Genomic DNA, 17,616 nt, shown 5'->3' with positions numbered 1-17,616 from the left:
TCTCCTTATTATTCTAAAAGAAATTAATTGTGCTGGAATTATTTTAGGCTTTTAGATTCTTAGGCAAAAGCAAAATCCTGCCATAACAAAAAGCGTTGTTATTGGTAGAGAAGACAGCAGTCCACATTTTACTTAGGGTTCTATCAGAAAAACAATGTCATGCTGAACTGCACCTTTCAGACTGTCATAGTACTTGACTATATAATAAACAACTGGACGTTATTGTTCTGATGTTGTGCATTAGAACATTAATGTTGAAAATGTCAGTGATAGAACTATTTTAACTATTTTATATAATATTGTATATAAGAAATACATCATTGTATTCTACCGACAACATTTGTATTTTGAATTAAATAAAATTGTAGGTAAACATATTGAAACAGTGTACAGTAGCCTATATGACTGAATGTATGCAAGCATCAACTCATTTGTGTTAGATGCCCATTGGGTTGGGTGTTTTGCCCACATCATAGTTCTCCTTTGTTTTTTTTTTCTGTAGGGAGTTGGTCTCACAGAGGACTAAGTGCACACTGCATTTCAGTCACTAACCAGTAGAGAAAACATGGGACAAATGCAGGTCAGTAGGACAAATATCCCGGAACAGCAGCTTAACCATGCTCCAGAGCATGGTTGACTGTGAGGAATTAATAATAACAATAAGAGCAATACATTTGGTATTTCATAGTGATATCATTATGTGTTCTTTTGTTATTCATGTAAACAATATGTGCAGTAATACCTGGGGCGGGAGCTGGAAGTAGTTAATAACTGCTCCTTCCTCTGATTGGCTGAAATCATAACTGACACTCTCCTTATCCAATCAGATTCTGTTGTGGTCTACGCTTTGGTCCAATCTTCATGAGTTATGCTAAGTTTCCCCAGTAGCAGCAAGTGACAGCATTTAGCTTTTTAGATATTTCATTTTCTGTTTAGCAACGTCGGGAGGGTTTGATAGCTCGATAACGCCGACTAATAACATCTTCACGAAAAGAGACTGGAGGGCAACGTGTGCGTCATGTTTGTGCCGAGGGGTTCCCGTTAACCGGTAATCAAATCTGATAGTTAAGTGCTAACAGCTAACATAGCTATCTAACGATTTCGCCGGTACAGGCAGCCCTCTTTGTCTGACAGGGGAAGGCGTGCTCTTTTGTTAGGCTTTTCCCCTTTGTCCATTCGGGAAAGAGGAACTGTTGGGTCAGGGTTTCGCAATAATCTGCAGTTCTGTAAGTGTTTAGAAAATGCAAATCGCGAAAAAATATTTCACAGAAGGCCTGATTCAGTTAACAATCTTACTCAGTTTGATTGGAGTTCGTGTTGATATCGACAGCTACTTAAGTGGCTATTATTCTCCTCTGATAGAGATTAATTTAGGTCCTAGCTCAGCCTACACCCAGACACCCTTTCATATTTCGAGAGACACTCTTGACGGATACAGTGTGCATCCGAAATGTCCCGAGCTGGACCATTTCTTTGCGAGTCGCCGGCTGCTAGACGAGGTGAGGACCCTTGGTTCCCCGCGGTTCCCCACGCAGCTGAACGCATGGCTGGTGCACCAAGTGTCTGCCAGTGACAAGGCTGACTGTGGGCCTTCATCCAGCAACAACACTGACACCGGCTCAGGGTTAGAAAGACCCGAGGACCAGGCCAGGGATGACAGCGAACACCTGCCTCACGGTGGCCACGAGGTGTGCCAAACAACACCTGAACTCGGACAAGGGCCTTGTAGCTCTGGAGCCTGCGGGTTTCTTAAAGAGGCAAGTGTGTGTTTATAATGTACGGTAACAAAGTTTGTTGCTAACGTTAAACCAACAAAAAAAACTGGCAGGCCTTTTAAAGTACTGAGGTAGTTTTAGCTTGAGTTCAAACTTCCTCTATGGTTAACAGGAGGGCTAGTTAGAGCTATCACTAGTTAACTAGCAGCACTAACGAACTATGGCATACAATACTTGTCTATCTAACAATAACTCATTATGTTGTGACATTTTCTGGTGCACCAGGGATTAAGACTGCATAATGGGTTGACTTGTTGGCAAAACTTGAAATGTGCATTTACTTTCACTTTGTATGGCTCCATTATGGCAGTGCTTGTGTAGTCAGTTCAGGAAACTGGTAATCATCTGATGTAGTTAAATAAACAACTCTTCCATATAACCAGTCATGTGATAGTCTATCATTAGTTGATATACGGCATCAGATGTTCAGCTGTCAGCTGCACCTGTCACCTGTTCACTGCTGAACTTGTCACACTAACCCTTCTATGGATAGTTAGTACAATAGAATTAACTTTACTAATAAGACCCGTGTATTGAGTCGCTACACTTCTGTAAAACTGCTATTTTGCCAAGAGGTTCATTTGTTATTGTTAAATAACTTTATTTTTAAAAATATGTGTAGTTTAAAATTTTGTGTTACTGCTATCTTTAATCTGCAACTGTCATCATGTTTTAGAGAGCGTAATCACACCCAGGCTTTTATATTCATTTTTCCTGGTGATCCAGTTTTTCTAGCTCAGGGTAGAAACAGCTGCTTAGTGGATGTTTTGTCCTGAGGGCAGTTGTTGTTGCCAGTTGTGTAACCATATCCCAGTTCTTCACACTACACCACCAGCTGTGGACCTTGAAAGGTGGAGGAGTGAGGCCCTCATAGGTTTCTTGTTCAATGATTTTGAAACATCTATTTTTATTAGTTACTGTCTCTTTTTGTAAATTAAGTAACAGGGTAGCTGCTTGTAGAGCAAGGTGTTGTGCTTTATGGAAATACAGCCTTTCAAAGGAGAGTACAGCTGTGGCTTCAGTGGGCCAGTTTAAGCTGGAAGAACTAGTACAGTAGAAATCAACAAGCTCAAACAGAGCTTGGGTGGAACTGGGCTGATGTAGACTATAGTTTGTTGTAATACCTGTAGCATTTATGTACAAAGTGATTTAACAATCATTCTCTTCTTGCAGCAAATCCACCCCCTCTTAGCATTTAGGTTTAGAAAATAATTATCTGCCTCCGTGTGGAGTCATCAACAATATTCTGTGGCAGACAGCCTGTGACCTACATTTAAATGTCTCATAACAGGGTTAGGTGATCTCTGAGGACAATTACACTCACAGTATATTACACGATTTTGAGCGCCACCTTCATACACAAATACACAGGCACACACATTTGTAAGGTGCTGTGAAAAAACAGTTGGCAGGATGATAGCAGCTGAACCTAAATGTAGATGAAAGTCAATACACTGGGGTTCTTTATGGAGTTTAAATAACTGCTTCATAAAACAAACACCGGCCGCCACAGAACAGCAATGATTGCTTAAGATATCTGAATATCTGTAATGGATGAGTTGGGGTCACTGAAACATAAATGTGATTATCTTTGAGGTCTCTTCTGTTGACCAAATGCGTCTTCTCTTTCTCTTTGCCTGCCTCTCTTTGTCCCATCCAGGAGAATGAAGTTCAAGTTAAGGAGGAGGAGGAACCAGCTGCACTTGCTCAGCTAGCTCACAGTTCCACACTAGAACAAGAGGTATGATCTAGTCATTCTGTTGAAACTTTTGTACATTGTATCAGTGTTTTAAACAGCCGCTGCTTTGTGAAAACTGTGTCACAATCCAGTTTTTGAAAGTGTGTCACACTTGCGTTAAATCTACAGTCTCATGACAGGGTTGATAATGAGTACTGTAACTGTATTTTTAACCAGAAATCACATAAAAATATCTTCTTTTTTTTTTTTGCTTAAAGCTGATCACATGAATTTCCCTGACAGAGGATCAATAAAGTGTTGCCTAAACTAATCTAATCACTCAAATGGCGTTGTTCTGATGATAGCGCAGCTTGGTGAACACCATAGTACTGATGCCGAAGCACAATAATTACTGTGCCTCACAGGGAAATACTTCTATACTAAAATACTTCTATACTGAAATACTAAAATTACTTCATTTTCTTGTCCTAATAACCGATACAGATAGCTTTTTAAAAGAAATTAAAGACATCATTGCTGCATTTCCATTTCCTCCTTCCTCCCACAATTTATTTCACATTTGAGACACATTGGCAACAAAATGATTTATTTACTGTGTCAATGTGGTGCTTTATGCATGTTTTCCCTATTTCAGAGCTTGCTCGAAGGCATCGCCGCACTCTCTGATGCAGCACACCACCATCCTCCTACCATTGATATTGAACAGCATTGGAGCAGTTTACTCTCTCTGTCTGTCACTGACCTTGATGTAAGTTGTCAGATGCCTGGAAATCAATTTTACAAAATGCTTATGATCACTTTTTTAATAGCAATTCAGATTGCATGCATTAGGAACCACCAGTAGGTTTTAGTATCTTATGGTGATCTAAATGTTTTGTGAGAAGATTTTTGGGGATGTGAAGAATTAAGTACAACTAAAGTGTATGTCTTGTTTAGGACTTGGATTCCCTTGTTGCGGACACAGACATCACCAGCGCCATCAGCCAGGATGTCAGCTTGCATGATGCTATGGTAACCAGCGCCAGTATAGCAGCAGGAAGAGCTGAGGGCAGATCTGCCACCCAGCAACATCGAGGCCTGTTCCGACAGGAATCCACAGGCTCCTTACATTCAGATGCTTCCGCCGGGATGGCTTTGGGTCTAGCTTCCCTCCCCTTTGCTTCAGTATGTAATTTAACTGGAAATGTGTCATCACATAGTGCACTGGGTGGCTGTTTGGATGAGGCGGTGTTTGACCAGATCAATCAGCTAGGTTTAGAAGGCCTGGACACAATCGACACCCAACTGATGGGCTGCTTGCAGAACATAGATCCACAGGTCCTCGAGGACTTGGACTCAGACTCCGGGCTCTCGCTTGAGAGCAGCTCTGGAGGTCCAGTCTCCCCAGGTTGGTCCACATCTCATACTTATAGATTAAATACATTTAGACAGCATGCTTGTGGAGCCCAGAAATAGTTTGTTACACTTATTAACACAATGTTTAATTCCTCACTCAACCAGGCTCATCAGAGATGTCATCATCTTCCAGTTCATACTGTGAGGATGAGTGTGGAGCTACAGGCTACAGCAGCGAGGTGGATTCTGTCCCCTCAAAAGGCATCATGGACTACACAACAACATGGTCCTCTGTTGATCTGAGTGAAAATGTCTGGCATGACCATAGATACTCATCTCCTCCATTCTTCAACCAACCATCAGTAACACTTCCCCATAAAGGCATCAAGGAGGAGCCACTCAGTGATGATGATGGGCCAAAGCTGGAAGAAAGGGACCTAAGTCGTGATGAGCTGCGTGCCCGTGCCATGTGCATCCCATTCTCTGTCTTGCAAATTGTCAACATGCCTGTAGAGGAGTTCCTGGAAGTTCTTGATGGTCACGGCTTCTCTCCAGAACAGGTGGCGCTCCTGAGGGACATCCGCAGGCGAGGGAAGAATAAGTTGGCAGCGCAAAACTGCCGTAAACGAAAACTAGATGCTATCACTGGACTCCAGGAGGAGGTGGAAAGACTACAAGCTCAGAGAGACAGACTGCTGAGGGAAAAACAGCTTACAGCTAAGACAATGGGCGCGGTGGGCCAGCAGATTGAGCAGCTGACCAGAGATGTCCTAGCCCGGCTGAGGGATGATTCAGGACAGCCCCTGAACCCAGAAAGATTCACCCTGCAGTGCGGGGCTAATGGAAGGGTTGTAGTTCAGCCTGTAAGACGGCCTGCTGTCTCCACATCAACTGGCAACAAAACAGACAAGAGGAAAAAGGAGAAAAAGCAATGATGCAGTATTACCATCTGAGACTTGAGCTTTTAGGTTTTTGGATATAACTGAGCTTGCTTGCCTGACTTTGGTTTTGGGATCTCCTTTTGTGTATGGATTTACTGCTAATAGGAGCCTAAGATGGCAAAATCAACAAAAAGAAAAACTCTGAATATAAACAACATTTTCTGTAAATACAATGTCTTATGGGAAAATGTAGCTTACACACTGGAGATTATTTGCTTATTAAAGATTGACAAAGCCCCAGGGTCTGTTTAGAAAACAGCTAAGCTGCTGGCAATTCTACCAGCATCTCTTAGTGCTTTGTGTTAATACTAAAGTCACTGAAATGTATTGTTTTTACAGATAAGCATAGACAAGCAGAAATGTCTAAAAGTCAACATGGTCAGAGTTGTGGCAGTTAGTGGATAGAAGTCTAAAAAGGATTTGTTTGAGAGACAAGATTACATGGAGACAATGTATACCTATTCAGTATAAGGAGGTGGTTAAAGATTGTATTTATTAAAGTTCCTGTGGTTCCTGAAATGTTTAGATGCATCATACAAATCAAAAGACCGTCAAGGGTAATACGCTGTTTTTTTTTTTTGTTTTTTTTTCCACCCCTCATGTAATGGTGACTATCTCTAAGCAGTGAGGCCATTGGGATAACATTAACCATAAAGCACAGATTTGTTTAAGATGTTTGAGGGCATGTACCTTTCAACACAAAGTTCAACTGTTCTTTTATGTCTTGATGACATATGAAACACCAATGATTAAACTTGACAAGGCCTTAATTTACATTTAAGAAGTGTTTTCGTTATTGTGTGCACATGATTGTTTTTAAAAGAGTGCCATTTCATGTTGGAAAATAATATTATTAATAATATTGAATATTTGTTTCAAGTGCAGTCCTGCTTAAAGTCTTTCATTTCAAGTGCTTAGGTTACCTCACTTTATATTCGATCTTAGTTTGACTTAAAAAATACATCTTTAGGAATACTAAAACACATTCAATAAAGACAAATGCTTCACAATAAAATGGACCAAAACCATCCCATTTCTTGCGCAAAAATCAACACAGGTGTTAATATTATCATTGTTGCTGGTATTATTCAGTGGCATGCCTTTAAACAGTTGAGTCAGTCAAGAAAAAGTAATTAACAGTGACTTGCAAAGCTTCAGTTCCTCACCAATGCACAGTGTATTCAGAAACTATTCAGTTTCTGACTTTCACTTTTCTTTACCGGTGCAGCCTCATGCAACAAATTGTTCAAATTCTTTTTTTTTTTCAAAATAATCTACACTCAGTGCCACATAATAATAAAGTGAAAACTGAATTTTGGGAATGTTTAAATTTATTAAAAAGGAAAAACTGAAATATCACACAAGTATTCAGACCTTTTGCAACAACATGTAAAAATTAGCTCAGACGCCTCCCATTTCTCTTGATTGTTGCTGAGATGTTTCTACACCTTGACTGGAGTCCCCCCTTATGGTAAAGTAAATTGACTGGACATGATTTGGAAAGGCCTCACAGCTTTTCAGCAGCAGAAACTGGCCAGGGTTGAGGGAAAGTTGAATGGAGCAAAGTACAGTACAGAGATATCCTCAATGAAAACCTGTTCCCCAGCGCTCAGAACCTCAGACTGGGCAGAAGCTTCACTTTCTAACATGCCAAAGACCCCAAGCACACAGCCAAGACCACACAGGAGTGGCTTAGGGATAACTCTGTGAATGTTCTAGAGCCAGAGCCCTGATTTGAACCCTGTCCAACATCTCTGGAGAGACCTGAAAATGTCTGTCCACTGACACATTTGTTTCCAATCCAGGTGTGCAAAGCTTGTTGCGTCGTACCCAAAAACACTCAAGGCTGAAATTGCTGCCAAAGGTGCTTCAACTAAGTACTGAGTAAAGGGTCTGAATACTTCTGTAAATGTATATTTCAGTCTTTTCTTTTTAATAAATGGACAAACATGTTTTCACTGTGTCATTATGTGGCACTGTGTGTAGATTAATAAGAAAACAGTGAATTCAAACAACTAGTATCAGGCTGCAATATAAAATTGTAATTGTAATTGTAATTGTGTGTTTTTGCATGGGCAACTTAAAATAGATATTGTTCTTTCTGATTAAAAAGCAAAGACTCTTATCTGAGGAATGTCTACCCATACCCATACGGCTGCCAGACTGTGAATGATGGAGGCAGCAGCGAAGAGCCACGAGGCGCAACAATAAAGAGCGATTGTCCTCCCGGGCTGCCGTAGAAGTTGTTCGATTAGCTTTGGCGCCGAGCTATCAGCGTTACAGACAAAAGATAAAGAGGACGCTGACCGCGTGTTAACGGAGCATTACTGAAGTAGAGCCTGCTGGTTTTTAGGTGCGTATGTAGAAATAACTAGTTTTAAACGTGCTATCTTGTACCTGTGTTTAGTTATATGTTCAGTCGATCCAGGCGAGCTAACGATAGCTTTGTTTGAACTACGTGTTGGGTATGTTTAGCGTTAGCAGGCATAAGTATTAGCTAATTATTTAATGCTGCATTCATGAGTACACTGGCGGTGCATGCTAACATTAACGAGCATACACTAGTGTTTTGACTGACTAGCTAGGAGTCTTTCATGCTTTAGATCTTTGCCTGTAGTTCATTATAACGGGTTTATCTTGGTTAGTAGCAATAAGCTAAACCATCTTTGCTGCGACTGTAACGTTAATGCTGCAATCACTAACTTGTGTTTTTTTTTGTTTGTTTTTTTTAACGCCGTGATAGTTAATGCAGGATTGCAGGTGATACGGTAAACTTAGGGACATTTTCTTTGTTTCCACACAGGCCGGGGATGTGATCAGCTACAGTTAGCACGCAGGCTAACCCGTTGTTACATAACGTGACCAGATTTTGCACAACGTTAGCTTGCAAACTTAAAATTACCATTAAGTCGTTTAATACATTCCTTCACACTTAAGAACAACCAGGTTCAGGTATGAAAGTGAGGTCAAATTGACACTACCTGACTGTACTTCTCATATAAACCCAATGTTCTATTAGAATAATGTTATAAATTGATGTGGATCAATTCATACTGCATATTAGATTATAGATTCTGTGATTGGATGTAAAGTTTGCTATTTGGTTGGCAGTACAATGAAGGAGAGAGGACATTTAGTCCCCAGATAGACTCTTTGGAGAGAGAATACGGCCTGTATAGATGCCACATTCTCCTTGGGGGACTGATACTAAAAGTCTGATACTACAGTTGCTTTTGTTGTCTCTTTCTTTTTTTTTTTTTTTCTTTGACACTAATATCCTGATGAGAAGTATTAATGTGATTTGTTGGCATTTAAAGAAGCTTAAACACAGTGGAAATTGTTACTCTTTCTTGTTTTAACAGCTCAACATGGGCAAGAAGCAAAATACCAAGACTAAGAAGGACACACAGGAGGAGGAGCCTGAAGAATTTGTTGTCGAAAAAGTTCTGGACCAGCGTGTTGTCAATGGGAAAGTAGAGTTCTTCCTGAAGTGGAAAGGATTTACAGAGTGAGTTGCCTGGGACACCTGGCCCTCCCACTGAGCTGGAAGTGCTTCCCTGGTATGGGGTTGTGCTATACATTTGTTCTTAGTCATTGTGGTTGCTCGAAGAAGCTGCAGTTCTGCGTAGGAGCTAGATTTTTAAACTACATTAAATTGTTTGCATTTTTCTTGATGGAAATTTGTGTTGAGGGATGTTTAGAAATTCAAGAGTTGATTCACTTCCTGCTCATTTAGTGCTGACAATACCTGGGAGCCAGAGGAGAACCTGGATTGTCCAGAGCTGATTTCTGCGTTTTTGGAGTCACAGAAGAACATTAAGGAGAAACCAGCTCCTGTTAAGAGGAAGGCATCAACAGATGAGCCAGAGCCAGAAGCTAAGAAGAAAGATGTGAGTTCACTAATGGGTTCACATGCCTCTCCAACCAGGGTTTTACTTTGAGACAATAGAATTTTGCAGTGTGGGTCATTCACATAGGGTTAATTTCTTAAAAATAATGTTGGTAAAAGATTAAATGTAATTGTGGTTTGTTGCTTCTTTGACTTTTGTGGAAAATATTAACCATATATTTTTATATTGCTTTCAATTATGGTGGGAGAAACATTAAATACTAAATAAATCATGGTGGCATTGATTTAAAAACCCAATAATATGGTGGATCCTGCAAACACCGGCTGGGTAACAAATGTGAACACCATGCAAGAGTTAAATGATGCATATCAGATTTAATTCAAATAGGATCTGTTGTTATAATGCTACAGCAGCTGATTAGTCAATCAGAGTTGCTATAAACATATATAAAGTCACTTACTGCCCAAATTTTATGCATATGCTGATAACTTTTGTCATTATCGCCTACAGGCTGAGAAACCACGTGGCTTTGCTAGGAATCTTGAGCCAGAACGGATCATTGGCGCCACAGACAGTAGTGGGGAGTTGATGTTCTTGATGAAATGGTGAGTAAAGGAGAGGCAATACTGTAGTACATTTAATATTCCTATGGCAGTGGTTCTTAAAGGATGTGCTGTGAAGCAAAGATAGGTGGGCCATGGCATTTTGAGACAGCCACAGTGACATTTTTTCAGTGCCATCTTTTCATTTTTCTTCTGAGATGCACAACAGTGGGGTGGTAAGGACTGTTGCCTCACATCACTCAGGCTTGGGGAGTTTTCTCCAGATACTCTGGTTTCCCACAACCCAAAAACATTCAGTTTGGGGTTAGGTTGAATGAGTGTCTCTGTGTGTCAGACCTGTGGTGACTGGTGGTCTGTCTATGGGGTACCCCATCTCTCATCCAATGTCCGGTGGGATTGCTTCAGCCTCTTGCAACCCTGGATGTGCCAGGATAAGCTGTACATCAGTGGTTCCCAACCCTGATTCTTGAGTAACACTACTCTGCTTGTTTCCCAAGTATCCCCTGACACCTGATCCAGGTAATTAGCTGTTGGACTGGCAGAGCTATCTGGACAACCAGCAGGCCAGCGTTCTGTGAGGACCAGTATTGGGAACCACTGCAATACATAGAGGGTTTCTGTTTAGATCCATTAAGCTTTAATGTTAGGACCTATCTCATTTAAATAGGTGGGTTACTGATTTGAAGCTAGATATGACTTGTTGAATTATTTAAATTGTTTTATTAGTATAGTTGTTTGTCAAGTGTTATTTGGCATTAGTAAATAAAATGTTAAATTTTCCTTCCATACCCAAGTAAATAAAAACATGTTTTGTTCTTTTTCTGTATAAGGAATAAGGGTTCACAGTTGTTGTGATGATTTTTTTATTTTATTTTATTATTTTTTTTGTGTCTCTGTTTAGGAAAGACTCGGATGAAGCAGATTTGGTCCCAGCCCGCGAGGCCAACGTTCGATGTCCTCAGGTGGTTATTTCTTTCTATGAGGAGAGACTGACATGGCATTCCTGTCCAGAGGATGAAGCACAGTAGAACTTCTTTCTGCCCCTTGCAGTCTCTTGCAGCACCTATGCCCTTTTCCTCAGGACTGAACTTTTTCCTGTGGCATGCCTTCTAGTTTTTGTTTTACACTTGCAGTCAAAGAGTGCTATGTTGTTGTGCAGAGAGCAGGTGATGGTGTTGTGATGTATAAGCATAGAAGTCTTCTGTTATTATATTATGATTTATGGGATATCAGTTTAGAAGCCATACCACTTGACTGAAACAGACACCGCCTATATTCATACCTGGTTATGTTGTGTCAATTTTAAATGGCTACTTTGGTCTGTCATGCTGTCAAACCACATCTTGTTTCACAATCTGAGGATGCTTGTTTGGATTACCGCACTAGTGCGAATGTTTAGTTCTAAATACATTTTGTATAATCACTGTAAATATTATTTGACGTTCTAATAAAGGTTTTATTTGACCACATTCCATTGCTTAGTTTTTATGATTTTAAGCAAATGTGTATTAAGAATTGCTGAAGGAAATAGCATGCAGATGTAGCTGTAAATGTTTGCCAAAATATTGATATTGTGCTTTAGTTTGGATTTAGACAAAATATTAAAAGTTTGAAATGGCAGATGAGTGCGATCGCTCGGGTTGAAATCCTGGTACTTGGTTAATACTTTCGATCCTCTGCTGCTGGTATTTCCTGGACCTTTTTAAGCTTACTGCTTTATTGTCATTATTACCATTTGGCTTCATTCTTGCACTGTACTCTGCACAATGTGACAAACATTGAAGTAATGACCTAATTCCAAAATGCTTGGTTTTGATCATAGGTAGTGTTTTCCAGCTGGCCCTTAGGGGTTTTCTGCCAACCCCTGTGTGTGCTTTGCTTTCTTGTTCTGTCCTGTACACAATAGGCCATAAGGTCTAGAAGCACTGAGTCATGCTCACTGGGTAATAATCACTGTGGTGAGAACTGGTGACCAAGATAGTATAAATTCTATAGATAACCATACACAAGGGGTGCTGCTTTGTATATATAAGATTTTAAGTGCAGGACTGTTTTGATTTTACTTGAGTTTCTTTTGAGGCTTGGCTAGTTAAATAAACTTTCCATTCCTGTCAATTTGCAGTGGCACCTTTTAGTACCGTTAATGCTCAGTGCTTCTCCATCTCTGCTACCTGACATCAGCAGCGTGGTGAACTAGTTCATGACTGGTTTGAAGACACAGGAGATGGACTTTGGACCTCCGTGCTTTGGTGTAGATCATGTTTCTATGGTAACTGGGTTTAATTCCATGGAAAAATCCCTCAGCTAAGTTGATTAAGGCCACTTCCAAATTGACAGCTAGTAATCATGTTCTTTCACTCTAGTACTCACTTACAGGGTCTTATTATTGGATTTTACATCAATATAATGATTGAGGACTAGAGATCTGGACCACATCGCACAGCAAAGTATATAGGACCTACTGTACAGTATGTCTACACTGAAAAACAAGTGTCAACCCATGATCAGGCACCTCTAGTTTTATAACATAAGATACATTAGATAAATATGGGATGTTAATGTAAAATAGTTCTTTAGAAGCATTTCAGCATGTGAAGCAAAAGGACTTTGTGTGTATAGCACATGATGGAGCAGTTTTCTGAGTCAGCTTTTTCTTTTCACCATTTCTCAATATTGCTCTTACTGTTCGTGACAAACCAAATTATCTACAAAGTTCAAACTAGAAGACATTTGTTAGTTAGAAGTTGGAATAGCAACAAGTGAAAGGTTCTCTGATAATATCACCCTTATATATAAAGATTGTATATGCATATCAGCAGACCTCCCTTTACCTGAGTATTTAAGGTCATATGTCACTAGTTGTGTTTAACTTTAACCTTTAAATTTTATGCAACTTTTAAAAAGCAACTTTTTTGTTATAGATGCAAGTATGATTTCTGTTGGAAATAGCCTGGAAATTATATGAAAATTGCATTATTTATAACAATAAGAATATTATAGGTGAATTTAAATCTTAGCACAGGAATTTTTTGAGGTGATAGTTCACCCATTCTTGTCCTTGTTCTACTACTTCATCATTAGTTAGCCTCCTCCCACCAGGTGAGAGCATTTAAACTGATCCCAACCTGTGGATTACGCACAGGTGCGCTTTGAGGATACAGTATACGCATTTTGTTTTGTTTTTGTTTTGGTTTTTTCCAAGGACGGGTATTTGGATTGCCGTCTTCCCCTGTGCCTTAGCTCCACGACTTAAATGTAGTTTATGTCCTGTGGAAGACTACATTTCATAACGGTGGGGCCCGGGCAAGAAAGGCGTAAACAAGCTCGCAGGCAGATGTCACACTGAGAAGTTAGCAGGAGTCCAGAGAGGACTGAGGCTCAAGCCGGACCTGAGCTGCTCCTGGCTGTTCACAAACACCCGGTCAGTGCCGAAGGGGAAAGGTAGGATTTAAATCAAATCAGATTGTTTTGTTGCACGAATTTATTATTGTTTGTGCAAGTTGTACAACTTATGCGCCTTTTCCCTCTATGTATAGCTGTTATTAATGAGCAGGAAAATGTTTTCAACAGGTTTTCTTTTTAAATCTTTGTGAAAGTTAATCGATTGTCTCAGTTTTAATTTGCTTCTATGTAGCTTACGTGGAAGGGTAGTTACTCATGGTATTGGCTCTTTATCTTAGCTGTTACACTGTAAAAAATTAATGGCTTAAGTTGCAAAGTGGCAAAGTTTTAATTCATGCTACCCTTCCAGACATTAGACTAGACCCTGGGTTCTGTCGATGCTAAAGCGCTGTTTCATCCCTGCGATACGATCCTGGATCAGGGCTAGAAGATTTTTGGTGGCTCGTAAATCAGTGATTTTTAGTGCAGCAACTGTGCAATTGCAGCCCAAAGCAAAGTACAGCGGTTTTATTATGTATCACAAAGTGGCTGGAAATATAATGGATGCTACGTTGTTGAGATATCGCACTTACAGAGCATCCTGTTGACCCCATTTGGTCAGAGGAGGAATTTATTGATTTCCCTGAACAGCAGTGATTCTTCTAGGACCTGCCCGACGCTATTGCAGACAGACTGATATGAACATGCATGTCTGACACTTTCTTACCAGGTGATGTTATGCAAAGTGCTTCAGTCATTCTGATGTAATCTCAGGTCGTGTTTTTTAAACATTGTTTTGTCCCCATTGATTGGCTGCTTGGACCTAAGGCTTGTAAATGACATGTGACTGATCAAGTTGTGCAGGGCTAGATGATGGTGTGTTTCCTTTAGATATGCCAGTCCTGTGAAGGGAGGTGTAGAATCTAGAATAGAAACTGTGTCTCTTTTGGACAATCATTTCCTCATACAGTCACTAAGATTAGAAGAAACCTGTTCAACAACTGCTACCTGGTCTAATCATAATGGCTGCATTTGTTCAGTTAATGGGCAAAGACCTGGCTCTATTTCTGACTGAAGTGTGCCAGAAAAGGCTTTTGTGTGTGTGTGTGTGTGTGTGTGTGTGTGTGTGTGTGTGTGTGTGTGTGTGTGTGTGTGTGTGTGTGTGTGTGTGTGTGTGTGTGTGTGTGTGTGTGTGTGTGTGTGTGTGTGTGTGTGTGTGTGTGTGTGTGTATTAAAGTGTTTAGAACTCTCATGCAGGCTAAATCCTCCTCATTTGCCCTTTGTTCCCTTTTATGTTACATCAGCACTTTTCAGTCCTGAAAACAATGACGTTAAGCTGCTTCATCTGTCTTGATGAAAATGTATCATAATAGTTGTACTTCACAAGGTATATATGTTTTTTAAACTAAAATAAGGTACACATTTGTACAGGTAGCCTTCTTTCTATATAACAGACATTCATTTCTCTGTCTTGCAGGTTTCTGAATCCATTATGGACAGTTTGTTAGACAGTTTCTCAGAAACTGTAAGTGGTCACACACACTTCTTCACACTTTGTTTTTCTGGTATATCTTGTAATTTGGTGTGGCATTCTGACAACCCAAATTTGAGGGCAGTGAAAGATCTTAAATCTTTCCATTTAAACATGCACATCCACAGTTAAAAGCTGATGTTTTTACAAATAACTTCTGATGAGTGCAAATGAAACCCTGGTTTTAAATTTTGCAGGAGTTTATCAGCATTTCTGTTCGGGATCCAAGGATCCTTAAAGATGATCTCTGGCACACACACGTCGACTACGAGATCTGTCTAGATGTAAGAGCCACTCGGTGGTGGTTAGAAAAAAAATGCTGGCTTTTATTTTTGGGTTATTCTTGTCTGAGAGCTCAGGATAATGTACTGAATTGACGTCTCTGTTTTGTAGACCAATAGCATGTGCTTCCGAAAGAAGACTTCCTGTGTAAGGCGGCGCTATAGTGAGTTTGTTTGGCTGCGTCATTGTCTGGAACAGAATGCTCTGATCATGTGTGTTCACAAGTTTATATCCCAAATATTTCTATCATTTGACATATCATAGCTTTAACATGAATGGTATTTCCATTTTGACTTTGAGCATGCTCAGGTCCGTTTCCTTTGTTAATTTCTTCCTTTCTTTGTTCTCTATCCAGATTATTGCCCAAACTGCCCCCTCGGACTTTCTTCTTCAGTCTAAGGAACACAGACCAGGTCTTGCAGCGGATGAGAGGCCTGCAGGAATTTTTAGAAAGGTGAGGCTGTCTGTAGCTAAAGCAATGTCAGGAAATGAAATTCTAACATTGCCACCCTGTTACACTGAGGATATTGTTTCTGGCAGAAGCAAGAATGCAGTTAGGCTTGCCCATTATGTTTGAACATTTTTAGATCTTAGTTTCCCTGTTTGGCATCCTCATTTTAATATCCTCTTTTCTCCAGTGTTGTTCATACACCATTGCTATTATCAGACAGTCGGCTGCATCTGTTCCTCCAATCAGACCTCAGCATCACAGAGATTGAGGTGTGTGCTCTTGGTAAGACCAGGTACACAGTGGCTGAAGCCATACATCGGTCCAGCAGTGGTTGCATTAGCAGATTAGAGGACAAGGCCTCCTGTGACTCAGACTGTGAAAGGTATAAGCCTGGAAGGGATGGTTTATGTTCATGCACAATATCCAGTGTGTGATGCTGAACTGAGGCTTGTTTCTTTCTCTAACAGCTCTTCGTCATCAGGCTTGGGACTAAGTGTGGACACTCCAGTGCGAGGTAGCCCCCTCCCATTCTCAGAAAGAGACCAACCTCTGTTCAGCTGACTCTCAGCATACCCTGATGTACAGCAGTTGTACTGCATGTTCCTGTCGATACTCCACTGAGCTCTGCTTTTGTACTTCCAGAGAGCATAAAACATTTTTTTTTTAATTGTTAGCTTCATTATTTACCTTGTTTTAACAATTTGCTATAGTTTTCTCTTAAAGCGACACACTTGAAAATGTACTTGAAAAAATGTTTGTTTTAAAGAATTTCTAGTAATTCTAAATTTATAATGATAAACTCTTAAATGTTTCCAACGCATATTTTTATTTGCACTAAAACTGTAATGAGGTTGGCAACATATGTTTTGAATTGTGGACACATTTTTAGGAAAATATTTGACCATACTATGATTTGTTAATGGATGAATAAATTGGCTTTATTCTTTTTTTTTTGAAGAAATATAGGCTTGTCTTAAATATGTATTTTTGGATTTGGCAAAATTTGAAACGCCAGCGTATGCTTTACTTATCTTCTTGCACTGTTCTAAAAGCCCAGTAGAGGGAGTGTAGATATCACAAGACCTCGAGCTACTGACTAACTACAACAGTATGATTTTAGGTCAACGTTGGTGATAAAGCTGATTTTGTAATCTATATGCAAATTAATAATATACATAATTTTGTCTCTCAAGTTTTTTTTTTTTTTTCTTTTTTTTCCCCTTCTTTTTCTTTTTAGCAATATCAACAATTTGCTGCACTGGACTTCAAAAACATATCTGTGAGGGAAAAAAATGAGTCCAGGAAAGAATATGAGCCTTGAATTCCCTCCCTAAGCAATGTGAAATATCCAGTGATGCTGTTTACATGATGCATTGTTGGTATCACGATTGTACAATATGTGTCTCTTGGGGCCAGAAAACGCATGACCGTTAAATCTCAGTATACAGCGTGTATATACACTTATTGGCCTCTGTACACCTGTAAAATATAATGGAGCACAACACTTTAGCCATAAATTCCACTTTCCTAATATTAATGTTCAGTTTTGATCAACAGAATATTTGTAATTACATACAAGGATTAACTTAACTGCTTATTATTAAAGTGGTCGTTTAGAAGAGTGTTGAACAGGACTGTGTTTAATTAAGAGGTCTTTCTAATATTAGAACATAAAGGGGAATATTAGAAACGGTGAGCATACACATGGCTCACAGTTCATAGTTATAACAAATTCTACCTTTTATGAAGTTTGTATTTGCTTTTTGCAAAACTGTTTTACAAAGATTATATTGAGAGGTGTTTAAAC

At 39.7% G+C, this 17,616-nt stretch overlaps 3 protein-coding genes across 3 annotated transcripts; all 3 read left to right on the top strand.

The window, feature by feature from the left end:
• Window positions 1–871: 871 nt before the first annotated feature.
• Window positions 872–6,523, top strand: nfe2l3 (nfe2 like bZIP transcription factor 3). Its single transcript, XM_026300864.1, has 5 exons — window positions 872–1,757; window positions 3,436–3,516; window positions 4,109–4,222; window positions 4,411–4,861; window positions 4,975–6,523. The coding sequence occupies exons 1-5, from the start codon at window positions 1,242–1,244 to the stop codon at window positions 5,742–5,744; spliced, it is 1,932 nt and encodes a 643-aa protein (XP_026156649.1). The 5' UTR covers window positions 872–1,241; the 3' UTR covers window positions 5,745–6,523.
• A 1,444-nt stretch (window positions 6,524–7,967) lies between these two features.
• Window positions 7,968–11,633, top strand: cbx3a (chromobox homolog 3a (HP1 gamma homolog, Drosophila)). Its single transcript, XM_026299485.1, has 5 exons — window positions 7,968–8,103; window positions 9,113–9,258; window positions 9,487–9,640; window positions 10,112–10,206; window positions 11,066–11,633. The coding sequence occupies exons 2-5, from the start codon at window positions 9,119–9,121 to the stop codon at window positions 11,190–11,192; spliced, it is 516 nt and encodes a 171-aa protein (XP_026155270.1). The 5' UTR covers window positions 7,968–8,103; window positions 9,113–9,118; the 3' UTR covers window positions 11,193–11,633.
• Window positions 11,634–13,348: 1,715 nt separating this feature from the next.
• Window positions 13,349–16,617, top strand: snx10a (sorting nexin 10a). Its single transcript, XM_026300549.1, has 7 exons — window positions 13,349–13,605; window positions 15,023–15,070; window positions 15,274–15,360; window positions 15,470–15,570; window positions 15,714–15,812; window positions 15,997–16,191; window positions 16,277–16,617. The coding sequence occupies exons 2-7, from the start codon at window positions 15,038–15,040 to the stop codon at window positions 16,368–16,370; spliced, it is 609 nt and encodes a 202-aa protein (XP_026156334.1). The 5' UTR covers window positions 13,349–13,605; window positions 15,023–15,037; the 3' UTR covers window positions 16,371–16,617.
• Window positions 16,618–17,616: the final 999 nt, after the last annotated feature.

This window comes from Mastacembelus armatus, chromosome 11, assembly GCF_900324485.2.
Source record: "Mastacembelus armatus chromosome 11, fMasArm1.2, whole genome shotgun sequence".
Taxonomy (NCBI): Eukaryota; Metazoa; Chordata; class Actinopteri; order Synbranchiformes; family Mastacembelidae; genus Mastacembelus; species Mastacembelus armatus.
Note: the sequence above shows the minus strand (reverse complement) of the source record. Positions and strands in the feature narration are given on the sequence as shown.

Coding starts and splice junctions, on each gene's coding strand:
- snx10a (XM_026300549.1), top strand. CDS start 15,038: ATGGACAGTTTGTTAGACAGTTTCTCAGAAACT. Junction 15,361..15,469: donor ACTACGAGATCTGTCTAGAT/GTAAGAGCCACT, acceptor TCTGTTTTGTAG/ACCAATAGCATGTGCTTCCG. Junction 16,192..16,276: donor TGTGACTCAGACTGTGAAAG/GTATAAGCCTGG, acceptor TTTCTCTAACAG/CTCTTCGTCATCAGGCTTGG.
- nfe2l3 (XM_026300864.1), top strand. CDS start 1,242: ATGCAAATCGCGAAAAAATATTTCACAGAAGGCCTGATTCAGTTAACA. Junction 1,758..3,435: donor CCTGCGGGTTTCTTAAAGAG/GCAAGTGTGTGT, acceptor TGTCCCATCCAG/GAGAATGAAGTTCAAGTTAA. Junction 4,223..4,410: donor TGTCTGTCACTGACCTTGAT/GTAAGTTGTCAG, acceptor TGTCTTGTTTAG/GACTTGGATTCCCTTGTTGC.
- cbx3a (XM_026299485.1), top strand. CDS start 9,119: ATGGGCAAGAAGCAAAATACCAAGACTAAGAAGGACACACAGGAGGAG. Junction 9,259..9,486: donor AAGTGGAAAGGATTTACAGA/GTGAGTTGCCTG, acceptor CTGCTCATTTAG/TGCTGACAATACCTGGGAGC. Junction 9,641..10,111: donor CAGAAGCTAAGAAGAAAGAT/GTGAGTTCACTA, acceptor TATCGCCTACAG/GCTGAGAAACCACGTGGCTT.